The sequence below is a fragment of the Megalops cyprinoides genome, chromosome 8, assembly GCF_013368585.1.
Source record: "Megalops cyprinoides isolate fMegCyp1 chromosome 8, fMegCyp1.pri, whole genome shotgun sequence".
NCBI lineage: Eukaryota > Metazoa > Chordata > Actinopteri > Elopiformes > Megalopidae > Megalops > Megalops cyprinoides.
This window is the reverse complement of record NC_050590.1, coordinates 5,115,946-5,134,805: the sequence shown is the minus strand read 5'-3', so window position 1 is coordinate 5,134,805 and position 18,860 is coordinate 5,115,946. Positions and strand designations below refer to the sequence as shown.

General features: G+C 45.1%; 1 protein-coding gene across 10 annotated transcripts in view; it reads right to left on the bottom strand.

Moving 5' to 3' along the window:
* myo5aa (myosin VAa) overlaps positions 1 to 18,860 on the bottom strand; it is a 62,203-nt gene that overhangs the window by 28,846 nt on the left and 14,497 nt on the right. For all 10 annotated transcript variants that reach the window (XM_036534520.1, XM_036534522.1, XM_036534521.1 and 7 more), the window contains exons 2-10: positions 14,630 to 14,740; positions 12,166 to 12,337; positions 10,500 to 10,644; positions 9,159 to 9,315; positions 5,919 to 6,062; positions 2,946 to 3,027; positions 1,726 to 1,833; positions 1,437 to 1,543; positions 565 to 830 (exon numbers count right to left, since the gene is read on the bottom strand). In XM_036534520.1, the coding sequence (XP_036390413.1) occupies positions 565 to 830; positions 1,437 to 1,543; positions 1,726 to 1,833; positions 2,946 to 3,027; positions 5,919 to 6,062; positions 9,159 to 9,315; positions 10,500 to 10,644; positions 12,166 to 12,337; positions 14,630 to 14,740 (1,292 nt within the window). The remainder of the gene's footprint in view (positions 1 to 564; positions 831 to 1,436; positions 1,544 to 1,725; positions 1,834 to 2,945; positions 3,028 to 5,918; positions 6,063 to 9,158; positions 9,316 to 10,499; positions 10,645 to 12,165; positions 12,338 to 14,629; positions 14,741 to 18,860) is intronic.

Sequence of the window (18,860 nt, the reverse complement as noted above, 5' to 3'; positions counted from 1 at the left end):
AGCTATCATTTTGTCTGTTCTTTCTACTCTAAGCTGGCTTGTGTCTCATAAGCAGAAAATTAATTCACACAGGCAATGCACTATCCTTAATTTCAACTAAAAAGTTTTTGAGAAATATCAAAGCTTCAATGCAACATAAATGGCTTTATTGGTACAGGACAGTGACCTGCTCATGATGTGATGTGACGTGGACACAGGAAATTCCTCTTTGCAGAGAATTAGAAACTGACACGGTATTTATTGTCAATCCGTTAGAGAGGGGGCATGTCTTGTGCTGACATCACAATGGGGAAAAAAAAATGTGGAAGGAAATGGAGATTCCTCCGCTGTGAAACCACTTCCTTTCAACACAAAAATCTACTGAACCGTTAACATAAAGAGCAACACGCATGCAACTCTGCAGCAACCCAGACCAAAGTGTAGCGCCCCCCCACTGGACAGCTTCATGAAAATGCTAAATCTTCATGTGACCAAATGCTACATCCTGAAGGATTTCACTTGGGACGTTTGGCCAAGTTTGTACTTATTCTCGGTAGGCCTGGCATTCCTCACTCAGGGACACACCCGTAAATGTCGAGGACTCCGATGAATGAGTGCTGCTTGATGCTGGAATGCAAGGCCTTGTTGACGTTGTCCACGATCCAGTTGAAGAGTTTGGCGTAGATGTGTTTGGCCAGGGCGTCCCGGGCATTGATGGCCTGGAATTTGGGGATGGGCTTGATGTAGGTCTCTGAGGCAGTCTTGATCTTCTTGTGGCACAGCCAGTGGGACATGTCCTGATATGTCACCCCCATGAGGTCACAGAAGGTCGTCAGGTGGCTGTTGTTGGGCTGGAATCAAAGGGAGTTCAGATTCAGATAATGCCCAGACAATTGTTCTTCAGCAAGCATGAAAACCCCACCTACCTGTCCTTCCGCATTCCAGCATTCCTCCTCAACTCTCTCCATCTCTCTGTCACTCATCCGCTTTTTCCTGTTCTATGATGTCTTTTTAGGGTGTGGGGTCAACAGCTTTCTCCTCATGTCTACGAACAACTTCCTCCTTTGACTCAGGGTAGGAGGTCATCCAACCACTTCCTCTACCATCACTCATCTACATATTAACTGCAGTCCACTGAAGTCCATTCCCAATTAACACCTCCCATGTCTGGGTATGCTTTGTGATATAAATAGGGGTGTTAAAATAGGTGTGTGTAAAAATGTCAAAGTGCAGTCTGCGGGATGGCCCGTTCTGTGGCCGGCATCCTCATTTGGTACACACCCAGGCCTGAACTTACATTACATTACGTCATTTAGCAAACGCTCTTACCCAGAGCGACTTCCAAATAAGTGCATACCTATGCTAAGAGTAGTTATCGTGAAGTATTACAAGGGTCAGCAAGATACTGAATTAAGTGCTAAACTAGGATAGAGTGTTTTTTGTTTTTTGTTTTTTACCGGGATGCTGCTGCTGTCGGAGTCCCGGTCTTTCACTTCCACGTTGCCCAGATGAAGAATGGCGGCGAGAATTTGGAAAAGACCCATCTGATATGACTCGTTAATTCCTGAAAGGGTGAAAAAGGAAATACATTGTTATGGCGAACGAGAAATAATAGCATAACAGGCTTCAACCAGTAAGCAGTCTTTATTTATCTCTCACTGCCAGACAGGGAATAAACATCATAAGAAAATTTGAAAAAGACAGCCAACATGTTTTCCTACACCCACCAGGTGTAGGACTCCTTACCCAACAGTGTGAAAGCATTTCTGGTGGTGGACATCTCCTTGGCATCATCCACACCCTCAATGACAGGGTTTCGTCCCTGGTTGGTGCAGTGGAAGTCATCAGCACTACCTAGAGGGGGATGCAGACAACACTCAGCCACACTATCCACACGCAGAACTTTCATGGCATCTGAGGTTATCTGGTTTCATGTCTTCAGCTGTAGTAACGAGTTCAAAATGACTGAGCAAATTCTTATCCTTGTACTGTGTACATCATAACACAAAATGCTATGATTCAATGGCACATTTTGTGTGACCCTGACACAGGGATTAGCCTTAAAAAAGAATATATTCTGAACCATAGCGATGAAGTGACACAGAAGACAACTCGTTACACGGGTGCCCAGTTTTTGTCCTCTCAAGCACTGCTTAGACCAGAATCTCAGAAGTGGGAGGAGCTATTAAATAGGTCCTATTAAACCTATTAAGGAGTTTTCCAGGAATGTGGCCCTCCAAGAACAGGATCTGACTACCCCTGACCCAGTAATATCTTCTCTCTGTTGGCTCCCAAGAACGGTTGTTTTCTAACATTAAAGCAACCATACCCTGTTGCCAAGCAACAGGAGCCCGTTTGTGTTGAAACACCCCCCCATTATTGGGGCGTCAGTGGGTTCAGAAGGCTGGCAGAACAGAGAGGCAGTGTGACAGCGCTCTGACAGCGTCAGCTGTGCGTTTCTATGGTACGGAAGCAGGTGTCCGTCTCCTCACTGTGGGAGTCTTCTAATCAGCCTGGTCACCCCACTGATCACAGGAGACATGTGATGATTCTCTCTGTGGTAGCACAGAAAACCCATGTCCGTTCAGAACCTTTTACAAGCTGATGCTGTCTCAATCCAGCAGCTCAGACACGTGACAATTCTCTCTGTGATAGCACAGGAAACCCATGTCCGTTCAGAACCAGATGCTGTCTTCTCCTGAGGAGGACTTATTGATTTTACCGCAAATGTGACTCATATGGATTGGTTTCACGTGTTTGTTTATTCTCAAGTTTCGAAATGGAATGGACCATAAAGTAAATTATCAACTTCCATCTTAAGCCAGTAAGCAACCTCCACAAGAAACACATAACTGACATTTCAAAAACCTCTAACACTGATATTTTCATAAGGGTGAAAACTCCCCTATGAACAGCATGAAAGCAGCTCTCTTTCCTTTCCAACAGATACGAAAAGGCTACCGTACCTAACTTAAGGGCTTTGAATTCAGGCAAATGCGCAGAGGCACACAGCTGGTAGAAGATATGGTAGTTCCTCTCCTCGTCTGCCTGAAATGAAGCAGAAAAAAAGACAGAACGTTCTTCAGACTACTGTTAGAAAGCATGTGAAACCTATCATTACCCAACGTTAAATTCTCAAACCACACATGTAACGGCTGGCTGCCTGGTGTCTCCGGCGGCCTTTTGGATCCCCGCCCCAGCTGACGCAGGGTATCAGAGCGGGCATTGACTTGGGCCCTCCGCCTCCTCTCGCACTCTCCCCTGGTTCTGTCATAGTCCATTTCGCCCATGAGTGAAGACACCCCCCCTCACTCCACCCCCACCCCCGCCTCTCCTTCACCCTTTTGACTGGTGATCACATTCAATACAAAAAAAAGACCTTGAAAGAGAGAAGGAATGGCGAAAGTGGTTCTTGTTCAGCAGGAAAATAAAAGTCTGAGTCACACCGCATACTTGAGAGCACTACTTCTGCAGGTCAAGGCCTAGCCCAAGGCTTCCACAGCTGATATTAGGAGGCTCTCACTCTCTCTCTCCTCCCCAGCTAACCCCATTACCTTAGTATTTACTCTGCCGCTATCCACCCGCCTTTAAAAACCCCCAGAGTTGTTCCAGAAGAAAATAAAATTAAGGGAAAGCGTTCGGCTGGAAGCTCCAAAGACCAAGCGGTTAAAAATACACCTTGGCACTCTGGGGCCATCGTAATAGAATGTTCTTAAATGTGTCCGACCAAATGCTTTCACAGAGGTTCGCTTTCAAACGCCGACACCAAGGACCATTTAGATGAGGATGTCACATGACAGCTGGTAGTTAAACAACAAAGGCATTGTGGATGTGCGGGGAGGTGCGTGTCTGTGTGTGTGTGTGTGTGTGTGTGTGTCTGTGTGCGTGTGTGTGTGGGGGGGGGGGGGCGGCCCTAGTTGGCCTTTTATTGTGGATGGCCTCCGCCCATGTTCCGGCCCGCAGTGCCAGTTCACAGTTCACCAATCCAGAACGGTCTGCTGCCACAATCCAGCAGCTCATCCCTCCGCTCAGGTTAACTCAGGGAGGCATCTGAGGAATCTGCATTACACCACAGCGCAAACAACAGCAGCTTTTACAGGTCTTACATAAGCATGGCTGCAAATGTTTAACTGCATTATCCTCATTCCTTGTAAAGATCTTGACTTGTTTTTTAACTGACTTGTTTTTTTTTTTCCTTTTTTTACTACAATCTGTTGGGAACTGAAGCTGTCTTAATAAAAGATAAGGGTGTAAAGAGGACAAATGCCTCTTTCAAATCTTTCCCTTGGTATGATTTACTGCACGGTTTCAAATACCTGTGCAACAAAGACGAACTCAATCAGTAACATAACTTGCATCTTCTCGACCATCAAACAGCAGGTAGAAACTACGGCCTTTTCTCCTGTTGCATCAGGATTGATGTTCATACATAAATTATAGCAAAATGACAACTGCTCATTTAAACAAATGGTTAAAATTCTGAATGTTCCAGGGCTTGATGTAAAAAAAAAATGAATCCATCAGTTTGTGGGTTAAGATCAATACTGCAGTGAATATATGCCACTTCATAAATGTCAACTCACTGACAGTGAACTTTCCAATATGTGGTACAGGCACACCTTGACAGCACTAATACCACCCTGTAGCAATTTCCTGCTTGATATCTGAAGGTAGGCAGGTCTGGGCTTGGTTATTGCTTGGAGGTAAGTACTTCCTGGAAAAACCAGATTGCTGCTGCAAGTAGAGTTTGTGAGGCAGCAGGATGCATTCATCCAATGACCCAGTGCAAAGATAGGGACACTGTGCTGTAGGAGATTACATCTTTTTCATCACGTTAAAAATAGCGGTCTTGACTCATTGTGGGCATTAAGGATCACCTGTGGTACTTTTCAAAAAGGAAAAAGGTATGTCCAGGGAGGACGTGTAACTTGGCTATCTAATCATTCCCCTATGTAACTTGCTAAAGAATTTCCTCCCTTCCTTTGACATCCAAGAAAGGCAATGCTATTCATCAATGCAATTTATTATTATAGATGCACTCTGTGGCCCAGAGTAGTCTCTGCAGGGTTATAACTACCCCTACTCACACTGCCCCATAGAGGTGAGTCCAAATGCACACTACATATTTCTTTAGCAAACTTCCCTGTTTTTTTACAGAAACCCCCAGCCCACTACAAGATCCTTCTACTGGTGAATGAATACTCACTGTAGGGGAGCTGTAAGCAAATCGCACAGCAATGCATCTGTGCCTGAATCAGGTGGCAAAGGAGCAAGACTTCCCCTACACACGCAGACACATAGCTACACTGTTTTCCACGCTATCAATCCCCTCCTCTGTTCAGTCCCCTGCCTAAACCCTGGCTCTGACCTAGAAACACAGCCACCCTGAAAGGAGCACCTCTCCCCCATCTGCTCCCAGCAGTGGGACACAACCAACAGAAGCCTCCACTGTATAGTTCAACGGACTCGCGGAGTGGAAAAAACGTACAGACCTAAACGCTGGGAAAAATCAACATTTCCGTTGGTTTTATAAATACACCGGCCATCAAATGTCATTAACAGTCCCCCATTAACAGGGAACAGTGGTTCTCTTGTTTTGGGGAGGGGGGGGGTGAGGCACATCTTGTGTTTGATGCTTGATCTTGCTAAATATGATATGGACTGCTGCTTATTAGTGAGTAGCAGGGCTTGGCATCTCGGTACCTTCCCTGCCAACACTGAGGGAGAACGCAGCTGGCTGGCAGCTGACCTCAGGTCAGTGGGAATAAGAAACTCCTCTCCAAACTGAGCACGTGCAGGACGAACTCACAGAAAGGGCTGAAAACCACACTCTGCTTTGCTGCCTTGCTGAGCGCTGCGAGGAGCTACGCGATGCAAAGCTCAAACGAATCTATGACAAAAAGGAACGAGGGAGGCTGGTGCAAGCTTGTGCAACTTACCTGAAACACAACTCTGGATTTCTCCAGCAGGTATGTCCTCATGTTGGCCCCGATGATGCCGTACTTCTTGTCGAACCCAATCTCGATGTACTTCCCAAACCGGCTGCTGTTGTCATTCCTGGTGGTCTTGGCGTTCCCAATGGCCTAAGACAGAATGATCAGATATGTGAATTTATGGGATCGGTCATTTTTAAAAAAAAAAAAACAAAAAAAAAAACAAGTTTCTCTAATTTACTCCGCAGAGACCGAACAGCTCTCTTTATAATTAAAAAGCCTGCTGCTGAAAAAGGGAGGCTGGAGTAAATCACTGCGTCAGATGATATTTACTGCGGTTGACCCCTGAGAGTAACATCTGAGTGCACAGCTCTCTCACAGCCATTGATTCTCCCAGGCTCTCAGTCCCGGAAACCCGCCCCGGCAACATCGGCCGCATTGTCAACAAACGCTGAGGCAGGATGCTGTCTCACAGTGCCGCGAGGCCTTGGGCTGGCAGATTTGTGTGGGGGGGTGCAGACAGACTGCTGCACATTCAGGGCCCATTCCTGCTGGGGTCTGGATAGCTGACGTGTACCTTTCCTTAAGCACTTTAGTGCAGGTCTGGGGGGGCCTGGGGTGTAGAGGTAAAATACTGGCCAGTGATGGGCTGTGCTTGCAAGGAGTATTACTGCGGATCCTCTTACACCCAGAGATGAAGTGGGGGAAAGTGCTTAAAATCCAATACTACTAACTGTGAGAGGAATCTGAAAATAATTACCGTTAGTCACCTATATAGTTCTGGCAGAGCTACAGTTCTACACCATAGAACAAAAACAGCTCAGTATTTTGTTTCTCGCTGCCTTACTGGATTCCCCCAAAAAAGGGCTGTATTGGCCCAAATATAAGGTGATCTTTCTCCACTCCCCGCTAACTGCCAAAGCTGCCTCATTTTTTAATAAAATATATTTCTGTTATGTTTTCGAATTCTCTTCAATGACAAGGTGGATCATTTTATAACCAGGGATGTCCACATTTGGGCCAATACAGCAACTTCAGGTACATGATATGAGGTATATTATATTTCAGGTATGATATCTGGTATATGATATCCCAGACAGCATACATCTTAGCTATACGAGGTCAGGTATATAAAAGTACACATGAGCCAGCAGGAGAGACCAAACCAAGGTGTTATCTAGCCCGTGTGCGTTTCTGAAGAATCCCCTCCATTAACGGTGTGATTGAGATCTTGACCTGGAGTTCGGCCTGACAGTGTTGGCATTAAATAAAGGCCTCTCAGAGCAACAAGCACTCATTCAGCAGCTACGACAGCGAGTACCGGCTCCACCACCTACAGGAGACAAACAGAAGGCTGTCGCCCCCCAACCCTGGGGAACAGAATCCAATTAGATAAATGAGACACAACCGGTCTCAGATTGGCTGTTTTGCATCATTGGGGCTCGGGCTGACACGCAACAGCTGTGGGCCAACAGCAGTCTCATCTGCTCACTGCGTGTGTGTGTCTGAAACAGGTCTAAATGGGAATCCGATGACAAGGGTACACTCCACGCAGCCCTAGCAGTCATCTGTGTTGATCTGAAAGGAGCCCAGGGCACTGCCGATGCTCTCCTCTGCCAGTTTGTCTGGAGTGACAAACTCACGCCGTTTCAGCGGCTGTTGCCGTTTCTGCGACGACCGCGCTGTGCGGCCGACAGGGGAGGAAACGAAAAGGACAGATTTTGATTCTCACTTCGGCAGGGTAAAGCCATCCACAGGATGCTGCCTTGAGCTCCGAGACACACCTTTTCTTAAGAAAGGATCCCATTTAGACAGGAAGATCAGCAGGTATGCAAACTGCCCCCCCCTCCCTTTATTACACAATGGGGAGTGGCAGTACAAGCTTACATAATCTAGCGTGTGAGATCTAGACACCTCACTCAGACAGTGGTCACTGCCCTGGCTGCCTTCACAGCACACACACACACACACACACACACAAACTCACACACCTCACATAATAGGGCTGCCCACATCCAGCCTGCAAATGTTAACACAGGGGCCTTGGTGATTCCAACCATCTCAATGATCTCCATCATCCTGCTCAAAGTCACCCGCTGGCCTAGTTCAGCACGGGGGGGGGGGGTGGGGGGTGTAGGATGATGTAATCGATGGCGCTCTGAGGCAGGCGAACGAGGGCGTCAGCCTCCCAGTCACTGGGGAGCTGGTTCCTCTTCCCTGCCTCCACCTTCCCATGAGGCATTGCGCTCTCAGACACATGCGTGCTCTGCTGGCTCTCGGACAGCAACCCAGCAGGTTCATCTCTTACGGTCACTTAAGCGCCAGGCGTTCCAAGGCAATCTGACAGGAAGCAGGCGGATGAAATGGTGGTTGGGGGGGGGTTATTATTCTTCGTCTATGGTCATTCTCATCATTATGGTTCCCCATATGTTCTGTAGATCCTGCCTGTTTACGGCTGGCGGGAAAAGGCTGGCAGCTGAAGGCTTTGCGGTTCTTTTTGTGAGTTCAACACCACAGCACGAACAATAACAAAGCCTGCTGTACAACGTTTCAGCATCCAGCATCCACCGTCCAACCTCACTGCAGGTGGAAACACAGACTCCAGGAAGGCTGCAGCTACGCCTGAAAAGGCACCCAGGGGTCTGTATCAATTCAATAAAAGCAACAAGCTAAAAATCATAAGATACTGTGTATATGATAATACCTGATAGAGGATCAACACAGCAGATTTTCAGACTGGACGATATAACCTAGCCTATAGCAAAACCTAATTGTTTTATCTCCCATATATAAAGGCTTTTCCCAGGCACAGCATAAGCCACTGAACAACTAAAATAAGCTGCACTGATCGCATTTCTGCACATAATGCTACAAGCGATACGGCAAGTAGGAACGCAATATCACTTTGTCAGACTTAATAACTGATGTAACGGGAACCTTTATAGGATGCATTGTGCTTCACTGGGGAGACAATACAGTGCTGCACCAAAGAAGAATCTTGCCGGATGAGTGCAGAAAAACAAATATGCGGCCTTTTCAAGTGGTTGTGGGAACTGTCTCGGAGGAGGTGTTTAAACTGCCATCACACTTCCTCTTAAAATAAGGCACAACCTTACTTTACTTAAAATTGCCTCAGCGCAACATATAAATAACAAGACGCAATACAGTAGCTTGTGACCATCAACAAGCACGCTTGGGTAGGAATTCATGCCTGTAGAAAGGAGCCAGCTGCCAGGTGTCTCTCACCTCCATGATGGGGTTGGATGCCAGCACCTTCTCCTCCACGTTGGCCTCGCTGGCGGATCCACTGACCGTGGCAAAGTAGCGCATGGCGTATTTGGCTGAGACGGTCTTCCCAGCACCCGACTCCCCACTCACTATAATGGACTGGTTTCTCTCGTCTCTGGTGGGCATAAAACAAGACAGACAAAAACATAAACATACAGGCAGATATACAGATAGACAGACACACAGATAGATACACAAACACACAGACAAACAGACAGATAGACAGATGGATAGATAAAAAGATAGATAGATAGATGAGTAAATAGACAGATACACAGGCAGACAGACAGATACCCAGATAGACAGAGAGATCAGATGGAAGAAGCCTGTGAATTCATTCATATACACTCTTGCTTTCATGGGAGAAATGCATCCAACAGGGAAACCCTTCACACATAACAGGAAAATTGGGTAACGTGATGGAGTCTAATGTAAACCCACACTACAATATTCACTCTTCTCACTTGTGTTATTTCGAATGTCTGGCTACAGCAATATGCATTTCTGACACATTCTTCCGTTTCTGAAGCCCGCACCGGGCAAACGCAGACGAATTCTACGTGCTATTTTTACATGCTCGCACTTGGAAGGAATACTGTGTGGTTAGGGAACCGGTGGCTGACAGTTAGGAACGCCTGTTGGAGGAGAATCAATGCCATTCAGCGAAGCTTGCAATAAAGCGCTTGTTTTGGCAACAGAAGAAATGCTCCTCCGCACAGCAAGCAGGAGGCTCTCACACTTAGGGGAGGTCTTTCCGTGGAAACAAACGCTCACATATCCCAGACTCCTCTAGGTGCTACTGCTGCCGCCTCCTCGGCAAAAAAAAAAAAGTGTGAAACAACTGTCACGACTGTTTCTGGCTTCACTGCAACGTGCCGGGAACCTGATAACCAATTAACCTTTCCTTCACATCATCCACCAGCAGTCACACTAGAGAAAGAAACTGAGTTCTGAGCTAATTAGGAACAGGTCACAAATCCTTTCCTTCTTGCATATTCACTGCATCATGAAACTGATGCGATAACTATTAATGCAGAGTATGTGGTATTGCATAAATCTATTGCAGCACCTCGGTAGCACCTACTGACACATATAAAGATCTGCTGTTTTATGTAGGTTTCATTGTTCTTGTTGCTTTATTAAACGCACTCCTGTAACCTTCTTTGTAAGTTGCCCTGCACAGGGGTGTCTGCTGAACAGCAAAAGTGAGCGTAAATGTATAGAGTCTCCTCTTTTAGCAGGGATGTGTCAGTTTTCAAATAAATTTGTATGCCGTGTAAAAGTTCAGAAAAAACAAACCTGGCCATTTGCTTGTACGCCTCCTCTGCCACTGCGAATATGTGGGGGTCCATGTCCCCCATGTTCTGACCGCTGTAGGCATTGATGATGTCAGTTCCATAGATGGGGAGATTCTCATACGGGTTGATGGCCACCAAGACGATACCTAATAAGAATTCAGGAGGAATTCATACATACGTGACCTCACAGGGCTTGAGAGAATTTGTTTTCATCAAATAAAGACAGGCATTCCCATAAATGACTTGGGCCCATTCCCTGAAGGTGTATCAGCATTTTACCATACATTTTCACTTCATCATTTAACATGGGGACATGGACATGCCTGTCAAAGTGGAGATCGATATTCATTTTTGTACAGGAAAATCCAGTAAGCATTTAGTTGGATGAACCTGGTAAAAGCCGCAGAAGTGGGTCTTACAAGCCAGACTGATAAACGCTTCACACATCCAACCAAATACTTTCCCTGGGTATCATTTTCTCATTCATCTCAGGTGCCTTTTAAAAGTGACTGTCGAACAACCTGGCTCTAACTAGCTTTTTTAAATTCTTCTGAATATCACATTACTACTATAGTTAGGCTCATTCACAGTTATTAATTTGGTGGAGGGAACAAGATTCCACCTGTTTCTCTCAAACTACTGAGCACTCTTTCCATTAACCCTATAACCTCTAGTTCTATAATCAATTTTTTGTGTTTTTCTCAGTTTCCTCTTCAGGCCAACAGGCAGTGAAGGAGAAATTTATAATAAAATCCCAAATAAAACTGAGAGTTGGCTTAGGCTCTAGCTGAATAGAGCCCGTAGAAGAGCTTTCAGAATACAAGGACAGCAGGGGTATAACTGTGGTCAAAGTCCAAAGTGACAGGAAACACTCTACTGAAGTAGGAGTAGATGGAGCAGAGTGAGAGTAATCTCTTTACTGCAGGAGGTGGAGATGGAGCAGAGTGAGAGTAATCTCTTTACTGCAGGAGGTGTATATGGAGCAGAGTGAGAGTAATCTCTTTACTGCAGGAGGTGGAGATGGAGCAGAGTGAGAGTAATCTCTTTACTGCAGGAGGTGTAGATGGAGCAGAGTGAGAGTAATCTCTTTACTGCAGGAGGTGGAGATGGAGCAGAGTGAGAGTAATCTCTTTACTGCAGGAGGTAGAGATGGAGCAGAGTGAGAGTAATCTCTTTACTGCAGGAGGTGTAGATGGAGCAGAGTGAGAGTAATCTCTTTACTGCAGGAGGTGTAGATGGAGCAGAGTGAGAGTAATCTCTTTACTGCAGGAGGTGGAGATGGAGCAGAGTGAGAGTAATCTCTTTACTGCAGTAGGAGTAGATGGATCAGAGTGAGAGTGTAGTGGAGATGGAGCAGAGTGAGAGTAATCTCTTTACTGCAGTAGGAGTAGATGGATCAGAGTGAGAGTGTAGTGGAGATGGAGCAGAGTGAGAGTAATCTCTTTACCGCAGTAGGTGTAGATGGAGCAGAGTGAGAGTAATCTCTTTACTGCAGGAGGTGGAGATGGAGCAGAGTGAGAGTAATCTCTTTACCGCAGTAGGTGTAGATGGAGCAGAGTGAGAGTAATCTCTTTACCGCAGTAGGTGTAGTTTAGATGGATCAGAGTGAGAGTAATCTCTTTACCGCAGTAGGTGTAGATGGAGCAGAGAGAGAGTAATCTCTTTACCGCAGTAGGTGTAGATGAGCTTGGAGTCGATGAAGCGCACTTTCAGGTTGTGAAGCACGGCGGGTTCATGGAGGTAACTGAGGGCAGTGAGGTCATTCTCCCCAACCAGGATGTCAGGGTTTCGAAGGTGGGGCAGGTTCTTGGTTGTTGGGTCTAATTTGTATTCCAAGTCCTGAAAAAAAAAATTGAACAAGAGTACTTAAAACTAGGAGCTCTGAATTGATGACAGCCAATGCTACCATTTTAGTAACTCACACATACAGTATATAAAATAAAACAAATGTATATATCAATATTCCTATAAAAAAACTAAAACTTACATTGACAATTGTTCTGAAGATTACACCACCATTTACATTATATAACAAAAGGCTATCCACAAATTTCATGCAAATTTCAAGGTCATTGACCTCCACATGCCAGGTGATGGCTACAAAAAAAATCCATAAAAGTGTGAAGCTGAACCTGTTAGTTTCCAATGTACCTTCCATTATCACAAACGTCAAGCCTAACAGTGGATATCTTAGCAGGACTGCTTTTTCACAACAATGTGTTTAATCTGATGACACTGTTTTGTGGTCAGACTAAACAAAATTGCAGTTGCTAGGCACACTCATGAGTGACATATTTGGCAGCACAAAGTACAGCTCATGATAAGAACATCATTTCCTTTTTGAAATATGGTTGCAGACCAGTTACTTTTGGGTTGTTTTACAACATTGGGTCCTAGGGATGTCAAAACTCAGGAAAAAAATGGATTCATATGTATGCCAGGACAATTTAGAAATGCCACATTCCCTCAGCTAAGCTTAATTTAGGTCAAACATGGACACTCTAGTATCATACAAATTCAAAGCACATCGAGTCCCCAAATAAATGGTTAACTGAGTGCATTATCTATATTTAGAACTGGCTACTGCAATCTTCAGACCTTAGTTTGATAGAAATTTTATGGTGTGAGCTCAAGATAGCAGACCAGAAGCAAAATCAAGACACCATGAAATCTCAAGGAGTGAGTGCCTCCTGACAAATGCCTGAATGTTGAAAGTGAGTAAAAAGAAGCAAGTGCATCAGATGCTTGAATGCATAATATTCTGAATTCAGGAGTATGTATAAACTCACCGTGTTTACTGTTGGTAATAAATGTCTCTTTGTTTCTATGCATAAAATGATGCGGACACACTTGCTATCTTTATACAGCAGCGTATATATGTGGGTCACAAAAGATGCAAATTAGTAATGGATAATGACTCTCAAGTGAAATGAGCTGGGCTACCCCCTCCACAACACCTCTCTCGTAGCCTGTCACCCCGAATTCTCCTTCCCGCTGTGCGTTTCCTGAACTCAGGCCAGGTGTGAGTAAGGAGAACACACACCTCGCAACATCACCCGTGCCAGGACTGAAAGGGAACAGACCACAGGACGAATCCAGAAAGACAGACATGTCCATTTAGACTGAATGCAAGCTGGAGAAAGCTGCATGTGGTCCAAGGGCCAGCTGTGATGGGGTAAGAGACGGCAGCACGCCAGACACAACACGCTGGTATCTGGACTGAGTGTAGTCATTTAACGCATGAGAGCAGTAGGAATTGCTCAAAAGCAGCCTATGATGCAATATTCATGGGCCATCAGTCTAAGAATAACTCCCCTTCACATTCCCAGATCACCTCCACTTCTAATTTATGCCTGAGAGTGGCAAGCTGTGACAGGGGCTAACCAAGTGCCCATCATGCAGTACAAGTGATATATGTGCATTTGTGTGTATGCGTGCGTATATACTTGTGTATGAATGCATTTTTGTGTTCACAGATATGAGTCTGTGAATGTGTGTGTTTGTGCATGAATGTGAATGTGGGTGTGTGTGTGTGACTATGTATGTATGTGTAATGTTTGTGCATACATGTATGTACGTGTGCATATGAGAGTGTGTGTGTATGCAATGTGCGCAAGAGTGTGCATTAGTGCATGTATATGTGTGTGCGTGAGTGTGTGCGCGTGTGTGTGCCTCAGTTAAAGGAAGGCTCAGAGCATAATCACACTTCCTTTATGAGCTTCACTTTCAGTGCCAGTTCCATACATTTCTATCACGATTTACAATAAAAGTCAACTCAGAAATGAGGAAGTCCTGTGGTCTAGAAACACGTACGTCAGAATAAAGAACACCAAACATGGCATCTCACTGCATCTCTCCCTCACCTGTTTCAGCACGCAGACATGTCCGGGCCAGCTGCGCACCAGCAGATAAATGCACATCTCATTAAAATCAGGCTTCCCCATGGGGGAAAACACACCCTGTTCCCAAAAAGTCACCTTTCCATCAACCTCAATCAGAGAGCAAAGTCTGAATGGGACACAGAACACCTCTTTCTGCTGCCTTTCATCATGTCATCGTCCCCCCCTTGGTGCCCTTAGGGATGCCTCCAAAATACCCCCCCGATCTCCAGTCCGCCTGGGCCTCCCTCACCGTGCCATCTTCCAGCTGCAGGTGCAGAGCCGTATCTCCCTGTTTGTAGTCCTTGGTGAGCTCTGCCGACTTCCACACCTCCTCTGCATCCGGGATCCAGACCCGGGCATGCTGCAGAAAATAAACAGGTCAGAGGTCAAAGATTGCGGGTCAAAGGTCATGGGGTCAAAGATCATGGGTTACAGGGTTAACACTGCCAGCTTCTGTTCTACCGCCGGAATTAAGGTCCCAATGAAACTGCCCGCATTCTAAAGTAAAATCAAAATTACAGTCGCAAATAAAATACAGCAATCAAGGTCACCGAACTGAGCAAATGCCACCACATCCAGAGATACACTCCACATTCTCTATTCAGTCGTCTCACCGGTGTTTACGACAACACCGACAGTCTAGGCTGTTAGAAACAGGCCAAACAAATTAAAATGCAAATTGTATCCACCTCTTGATAGAATAATTACACCAATATTAGGAACGGTGTTAAGCAAAATGCCACTGCTGTTCGGATGCACCATCTGGTATGCTGCAGGAACAGACGGGCAGGCTTCTGACTGTGGTTGGAGGGAACCGCGGTCAGAAAGGTGAGAAGCACCTGGGATCTCACCAGAGAAAGGCCCACTCTAGGAGCCCACTGGGCCCTTCCCACACCCACACACCCACTCACTGACAGGTTACAGCACCAAGCTACTGAGGGAGAAAGCCGGCAGCATCTCCTTCAGTTTCCATAGAGAAGAGCACCACTGCAGAAAAACCAGAAAAAAGCCTCCAGGAAAAGCAGAGTAAAATGTTTGGGTATATTACAGGCCATTTACATTAATAACAATTTAAACATTAGTGACACATTAGCATTAGTAGGTTTATTAGCATGATGAATGGTTTTGCAGTGTTTGTTATTTACATTGACTCGCCTGCATTGACTCTCTAAAAACACTACTCAGCTCTTGTAAAGGACCCATGAATGGTCACTGAACATCAATGGATGCTATAAACCACTAGCTGATGTGTTTAGCAAAGCTGGCACTAAAGTTGCCAGCATGGCATGAAATGGTAATAACAGTTTAATAATGTGTTAATTAGTGGTTAATTACCAGGGCGGGAACATGGACTACCAACGTGGAAGAGTGCTACCTAAATATAGATGCTGTCTTGTTGGATAATACCAGCACAATCTGCACACTGACAGATTGACATGCTGTAAATAAAGTGCTCATGTAACATACAGCCTACAGTACAGACTGTATGATTCACATACAACACAATAGCTGTGGGTAACACAGCGAGTGTAATGCAAGGAATAAATGAAATAAATTGACCAGAAAGGGACCCCCCCCACCCCCTTTAAACTTCCCCTTTAAAAGTCAGAGTACATTCGTTGCTCTTTTGTGCAGGGTGAATCAGCTGATCTGCAGCCATGTGAAAAACATTGATTTAAGGGAACAGTTCAGTCACATGGCTGTGGAATCCAGGAAAACAGCCGTGGCAGACACCGAAAAACCCTACCCGCAGTGCCTGCCTGCTACTGCGCATCGCCCTCTCCCCTCTCAGCCCAACATGCTATAGAATACTCTGCACAGTCAGCCGGCACTGATATACCAACAAGCCGGAAGGTCATCTTCTCATCTCTGCCCTAGAGCAGGCTCTTTACACAGGGGCTTTGGGCGGAGGTCACTGTTAGCAAAACTGGCAGCTGTTATTCCAGGGACATTTACGGTCCTTTTCATAGACAGAAGGAGAGACAGAGGGAGTTTACATGTCAGCTCAGCAGTTGTGGCCACATTTTGGAAAAAAAAAATATATATATATATTTTTGGAATGCTCATATTTCATTGCAAATTTTGAAGAAAAATGTATGATTGCTGGTCAAATGCTTGACTGATCCCTTTTGCAGTTACTTGAGATACGATATTATCTCAAACTGGCATGCATGAAATGTGAATTAGCATTAGCATCTCTCACTTACACACACACACACACACACACACACATGCGTGCACACACACATAAGCACGCACATGCATGTACAACACGCAGAGACACATTCTCACCAGGGTTTCCGCTAGGATTTTTTCTTGCCCGTCCAGGGTCCGGAAAGAATTTATTTTACTGGACAAATTTGAAACTTACCGGTCACTTTTCAATAACAGTCTATGTTACAAATGTAACTATTAATGTACACCTAGGTTGACAAAGAATGACAACGACCACAAATCAGTTTGACTATTTAATGAACAGTAACGATTAAGCAAACTGAACAATAATGATTGAGCAAAACCTCAACATTAGCCGCTAAAATGTAGGCTATTAGGAAACATCTGTAACCTGTCTGTAAAAAAAGGTTAGGCCTACATGGCATCAAATGTAGCCTATAGGCTACCAGGTAGCATTTTATTTTCTCCTTTTTTTCACTGCGGCAAAGCCCAGTCGGGGTACAGCTCGCTGAACTCATAAATAAGCACATTTCTCTGTCAAAACACAAATGTCCTGTTTAGGGGTAGCCTTTCGTTATAACAACATTTTGTATGAGCATTATTACCGGACATTTTGACCGTCAAGTTTTTAATCTATCATTTTTTAATTAATTTTACCAGTCAAAAACCAGTAACTACCGGATAACGGAAACCCTGACACTCACATGCACACACTCTCTCACATGCATGCATGCTCGCACACACATGCGCATCACACACACAAGCAAGCACATGTGCGCACACACACACGCACGCATGCATGCACACACACACACACACACACACACACACACATATATACACACACACACACACACACACACAGATGAAATTTAAGTAAACAGTGCCGTGCTTAGAGCTGCGCTCAGCGTCTGCCTCGCACCAAGGTGCTGGGATATTACTCATCGGATGTCTGAGGCAGGTAAAGACAGAGAATCTGCTCCGTGCTGCACTCCAGCCTGCAGGCCCAAATAGCACAGATGGGTGGGGCACTGGCAGGGGCAGGTAGGAACTGGATTACAGCAGAAGCTCTCTGCTCGAAATCAGCAGAGATGCAGCCTCATGCCTACTTGATATCAGCCCCGACCCAACCTTGAGAGACATACCGGAGCAGCCGGCACTAATCCACCCCCCCCACCCCCCCCCGACCAGACAAGAGAGAGCAGCACCGACCTGCCTTCAGGCAACAAAGGAGAGAGTAATGCTGATCTCTCTTCTGAGAGACACAGTACAGCAGTATCACCTCCTCTACCGCACACATTACAGCAGAACTGACCCTGCCTCTACCAGACAGAAACGAGCGCAACACTGATTCAAATTCCGTTACAGAGATGGCGTACAGTAGCGGCACTGACCTGCCTCCACTGCTACATGAAAGACCAGTACAAACCTGCCCTCCTCCAGATACAGTACAGCTGCGCCAACTTTTCGGTAGCTGCTGAAGAACAGCTGGCCTCTCCCTACACTTCTAGCAAAAAAAAATCACATACCATCCTGGGCCAAATATAAGACAGGTCCCCCGTTAAAAAAAAAAAAATCCCACTAAAATTAGCCCAATATTTATGGACAAGTCAAAATTGCTAATGGGTAGAAGTGCAAAGAGATAGTCGGCTAATGTGAAATCGGTGTGTACTACGCACATTCAGAAGGTGCAACGCTTAGCCAGAACAGTGTTAGAAAAACAGGTATGCGTACCTGTGGCATTTAAAAACGTGGACCACAGGCTGAGAGGAAAGGACTGAGTAAAAGTTCTGACAGATAATTCAACAGCAGTTTCATATTTTCAGTTTCATTTCTGGTCTTTACTACAGTGGAAATCCACAGATGTTTTTTTTTTTTTTTTTTTTTACAAAGCAATAAAACAAGATCATTTTAAATTATTTTACTGCACTGTGTCATCACTGGAGTGGCCTCTCTGCATGCTGGTATAGTAGTCAAAATGAAGAGAAATCAAAGAAATCAAAGAAATCAGAGAAACCAAACAACTGTAATGCTACTAAAACTATATGGTGTAATTGAGACAGTGGGGCAACATGTGACAAGTTTTGACAAATAAAGTGGTACTTATCTCTTGACAGCTGATAATGCTGTTTGATCAGGGGAAATATATAAGGGGTGTGGCTTATGATTAGGACCATCCTGTATTTGGACCAATACAGTATACTAAAACATATCAATAATTTACCAATATGGACCCAGACAAAAAAAAACATTTTACATGACAGAGACATGTTAATGTTGTAACATATATGTAATGACTTTATTGC